Source organism: Ursus americanus, chromosome 4 (assembly GCF_024610735.1).
Source record: "Ursus americanus isolate L20-20 chromosome 4, mUrsAme1.1.p, whole genome shotgun sequence".
Lineage (NCBI taxonomy): Eukaryota > Metazoa > Chordata > Mammalia > Carnivora > Ursidae > Ursus > Ursus americanus.
Genome location: NC_142130.1, coordinates 5,491,551 through 5,496,574, shown reverse-complemented (window position 1 = coordinate 5,496,574; position 5,024 = coordinate 5,491,551). Strand labels below are relative to the sequence as shown.

The following is a 5,024-nucleotide window of genomic DNA, read 5'->3' as shown; positions in this document are numbered from 1 at the left end:
ACAAAAACCAGACTCTTAAATACAGATAACAAACTCCTGGTTGCCAGAGGGGAGATGGATGGGTGTGTGGGTGAAATAAATAAAGGGGAATAAGATAGTTACAAAGTAAATAAGTGACAGAGGTGAAAAGTACAGCATCTAGAATATAGTCAATAAGATGGTAATAACATTTCTTGGTGATAGATGGCAGGCCACACTTATAGTGGTGAGCACTGAGTAATGCATAGAGACTTTGAATCATGTTGAAAACACCTGAAACTAATATAACACTATATGTTAATTATACTTCAATAAAGGAATTTAAAAACAAAAAGAAAAGGAAGGAAGAAAGGAAGCAGAAGGAAGGAAGGAAAAAGAAAAGAAGAAAGAAACAAGAAAAGAAACAAACAAACAAAAGAAAAAACATTTCTGGCTAGTTGCTAGAACTTAGTAGAGACCAAATACTTGAAGTTAGCACATAGCATGAGGTCTGTAAGTATGAACTGAGTGAAAATCCATAATGACTTTTAAAATAGTGATTCTCAACCCAGGATTATCTTCTCCAGAGACTGCTTTAAAAATCTATTGCAGGATGAAGTGATGTGAAGTAGAAACTAAGTGAAAAGTGGAATATACCTTGGCATTTATTGTTTCCAAACAAGGAAATAGTTCTTTACTCCCAACACCTGAAAGTCTACCTGACAGCTTCCTTTAATGTATAGTATTCTGTGTGGGAAAGTCTAGACATACTAAGGAGTTAATGCACTCTATGAAAATGAAAAAACAAAAAAAAAAAAAAAAAAAAAAACCTCCAGCTTCCTTTACCTTCAATTAGGACAATTCTAAGCCACAATTTATAGAGTCCCCCAGTGGGCCATAACAGGCTTGAATTTCAGTTACATTTATCAACATAAGCATCCTTCATGTCTTAGTCTCAATTTCCATGTCCTTAATGATGTTTCCAAAAATCAGCTTTCAAATAAACTACTGACAATCAGTTTTTGTCTTTGGATCTCCTTTTAGGGAGTACAACTTGGGTAACTAGATAGAGTTACTAGTCCTACATATATTTGATAGAATAAGTTTGCAGTTCATTTGGAAACTTATAGGAAGTGGAAGAGAAGTAATTATATCCTTCTATTATCAAAATGATAAAAATTTCAATTATAGTTATTATTTAGTAGATAGTGATGCTGTCTGCTAAAACAACCGATATTGTAGTGGATTCACAATTTCCATGGTAGCAAAGGTAATGAGTAAATGCTCTACAGAAGTAGATATCTATTCAATGAGGTAGATGTTATATCCAGATCTGGATGTGTTAAGTATCAGAAACCTAAGTGAAAATATTCAGTAGGCTGATGGATATATAGTTTTAGAGCTCCAAAGCCAGATTCAATCAGCAGAATTTGATATAATGTCCCCGTTTGTTCAATCTTTTTATGGCTATGTCTTTGTTCCATAATGTATAGATGGCAGGATTCAAGACAGGGGTAATAGCAAAGTCAACAATGAACAGGTATTTACCAATTGATGATGTGGGGAAAGGCCAGACATAGAGAAACATGCATGGAGTGAAAAAAAGAATCACCACAGTGATGTGAGCTGACAGAGTGACAAATGCTTTGGATAAGTCTCTGGAAGAACGTTTCCAGACCGTGACCAAAATGAAGATGTAGGAAAGGATCAGCAGGAAGAAGGTGCTCATAGTCATGAAGCCACTGTTGGCAGCAATAATAAACTCAAACTTGTGTCCACCTGTGCACGCAAGTTTTATGATCCTGGGAAAGTCACAGTAAAAGCTGTCTACTTCATTAGGACCACAAAAGGGCAAGTTTATAATGAAAGCAAACTGAGACATAGCATAGATCACCCCAATGACCCAGCCAGCAATTACAAGTGAAACACAGATTTTAGGGTTCATGATATTCAGGTAGTGGAGGGGCTTACAGATTGCTGTGTACCTGTCAAATGCCATGGCTATGAGTAACACCATCTCCACTCCTCCCATGATGTGGATGAAGCATATCTGTGTCATGCAGCTTTGGAAAGAAATGAGCTTGTATTCATTTAAAAGGTCCCTGATCATCTTTGGGACTGTGGTAGAGGCAAGCCCCACATCAATGAGCGACAGGTTGGCTAGCAGGAAGTACATAGGAGAATGTAGGTGAGAATCAAAAATTACCAAAAAGAAAATGAAGAGATTTCCCAGGATGATCCCTAAATAGATCAAGGAAAATATCAACATGAGAAAAACTTTAGTTTCCCAAGAACTAGAGAGTCCCAGCAACACAAACTCAGAAACCACAGAATTATTTAGTCCACCCACTGACTTGGACAGAAGAGCTGATTTTCAAATCACCTGAGGATAGAAAATGAAGAAGGGTGAGAATCAATGGTACAAATGTAGGTTTTCTGGGGCACCTGGGTGGCTAAGTCAGTTAAGTGTCCAACTCTCGATTTTGGCTTGGGTCATGATGTCAGCATTGTAAGAAGCGTCACATCGAACTCCATGCTCAGCATGGAGCCTATTTGAGATTTTCTCTCTCTCCCTCTCTCTCACTGCCCCTCTCCCTTCCCTCTCTCTAAAAAACAAAACGAAAACAAAACAAAACCATAAAAAAATCCCAAAAAACAAAACAAAACTAAGAACCAGATATCAAACGCAGGTTTCCTATTTATGCTGCTACTTTGTTGCATGGTTCATATTCTAGAGTTAGAAATCATTTAATTGGAAAAGAAAAAACACAAAATAGAATTACTATAATGATCAGAGGAGTGATTATATAAAAATAGAAAAAAAATTTGAGTAGCTTAGGTGGAGATCAATTGGGGATATTTCCCTTCTTATTCCATTATTAGGCTTCTTTTTTTTTCCTTTTACTGATTTCAAAACATTTCCCTTGATCACTTAACTAGGTATTCTTACAACTGAATAATCTCTAACATTTCTGTCACTTTCACATTAATGCTCACATACTAACTTGCATATTCTGGTCAGCTGGATAGTTTATTTCACTGATCAAACAGACATCATGAGGCTGAAACTGTTTAATAAATTTCACCTTGCTTCACCTCATCCGTGGGCTTTTTTTTGGTACAATTTATCATGCATGTCAGGTATTCAGATTGAAATTATTCATAATGCTTTGTTCGAGACACATTGTCATGATACATGCATAGATCTCTATATCAAATAAAATATTTGATATGAGAGAATAAATACCTGTTAGTAAGGAAATGTTTATTAAGCAAAGATAATATTAATAGATAACATTTATTTCTCCTTGCAAGCCACTGTACTAAGCACATTACCTCATTTTAACTTTATAGAATTCCATAAGATAGTAATTATTTTATTAGATTCATTGTATCAGTGGAGAAACTGAGTTACAGAGAGATCAATTGTCAGAGCCACAGTTTGTATCTGCAGGTGCAGGATACCAGAATTCCTGATCTCAATCATGGCACTACGGTCTTCAAGGACAGCCCCTTCAAGTATATCCTGGGTCTTACCCAACACCCATCAATTAGTTTTCTTCCTCTTTAAATTTTCCTTGACCTATAACAAGAATGGCATTAGTATTATGACCTATTATTAGCATAATGAGCTTTCTTTTGGAAAAATCAAATCTCTATCTTGTGTCGTTTTCCAATTTTTTCTCTAACTCTGATTGGCAAGCTGGTCCACACTTTTTGTTCATTCATAAGCTAAAAATGGTTTCCACAGATTTCTTGTTTCTTAGAAAGAAGCTTTGGATTCCAAATACCTCATGTAATAATCACTTTTCAGTCATTACTTACCTTGATCTTTCTGCGGGATTTGATACTGTTTATCATGCCCTTGTTTTTGTAACTCCTTCTGCCTCTGGCTTCCTGTCTTCTTTAAAGCCATTCCCTTTCCCACTCCTGAAATTCTGTTAGTTCAAGTAGTGAGCTGAAATCACTTCAATTAGGAGATAGTGGCCCTATCCCACCTTGAAAGTATGTTATATGATTTTTCTAAACCAGTTATTATATTTTTCTTGGCCCTGGATTGATGTAAGATGGGTCACAGGGCCCAGAACTGTTCAGTGAGTTGTAAATCAATGTCCTCTGTGGAGGGTTTTCTTTCCCAAATAAAAGGACATATATCTTCCTGTGCCAATGGATTTTCCTGGTCCATTTCCCCCTCATTTGATGCTAATATTATGCCTAAAGGTGAAGCAAACATAAAATTCTAAAACTCATACACTAAAAGTAATAGTGAAAAGTTCAAAAGGATCTGGGACCCAAGATGCATATAGTCACTTACCCAAAGCCACAAATGATCTCTCTCCTTCTGCTTTTTAGTACCTACACGCTCCCTTCCCTATCTGTAGATTTATCACTGGACTCCAGAGCAGTATATTTAAAGTTGTATGCGATTCACACAAATTCAAGTCTCACCTGCACCTTCAAGTAACGTGTCAAAACTGAACTCATTATATTCCACTCCAGTGTTTTAATAAATATCATTACCATTTTCCCAGATGCCCAATATAGGCATCTGTGTGGCACTTTTGTTTGTATTACCCTTTCCACCTCTAGTTGCACAAGTTTTATTGTCAAATATTTCTTAATTAATTTCTCTCCTCTGCATTTCTCTTGTCATTTTATTCTGCTTCTAGCCTATTTTCCCATCTTGACAATTGAAAAGGGTACTCAATGATCTTTCTGCTCCATTCTTCCCCAAGTCCAGTCCATTCTATAGTTTGATTTGAGATATGTCTATCCAAAGTCAAATACAATCATGTGGCTTTCCTATGTAAAACCTCTAGTGGGTCTGTCAAGAGAAAATTCTTGGAATCCCACCATATATCTCCTAAGCCTTTGAAAAGAGAGGAGTAATATTTGGTTTCAGAAGATATTTCCATGAAAATTATAGGGAATGAGTGTCCTAAACAGTTACTGGATAAGTTTCAAAATTGATTCCTGGTAAAAACTCTTAGTAAATTAGGAAAGATTAAGAAATATATATATATATATTTTCCCCCCCCATTCTCGTCCTTTACTGCCTCAGGAGC

General features: G+C 36.2%; 1 protein-coding gene across 1 annotated transcript; it reads right to left on the bottom strand.

Moving 5' to 3' along the window:
• Window positions 1-1,378: 1,378 nt before the first annotated feature.
• LOC123786334 (olfactory receptor 4F21-like) lies at window positions 1,379-3,874 on the bottom strand. The gene is made up of 2 exons (XM_045788568.2): window positions 3,784-3,874; window positions 1,379-2,325 (listed from the first exon to the last, which is right to left on the bottom strand). The coding sequence occupies exons 1-2, from the start codon at window positions 3,872-3,874 to the stop codon at window positions 1,379-1,381; spliced, it is 1,038 nt and encodes a 345-aa protein (XP_045644524.2).
• Between the last annotated feature and the right edge of the window lie 1,150 nt (window positions 3,875-5,024).

Excerpts from the sequence above, each read along its gene's own strand:
- LOC123786334 (XM_045788568.2), bottom strand. The coding sequence starts at position 3,874 with ATGGCTTTAAAGAAGACAGGAAGCCAGAGGCAGAAGGAGTTACAAAAA. Across the intron at positions 2,326-3,783 it reads AATCCCGCAGAAAGATCAAG|CTCTTCTGTCCAAGTCAGTG; the intron begins GTAAGTAATGAC and ends TTTGAAAATCAG.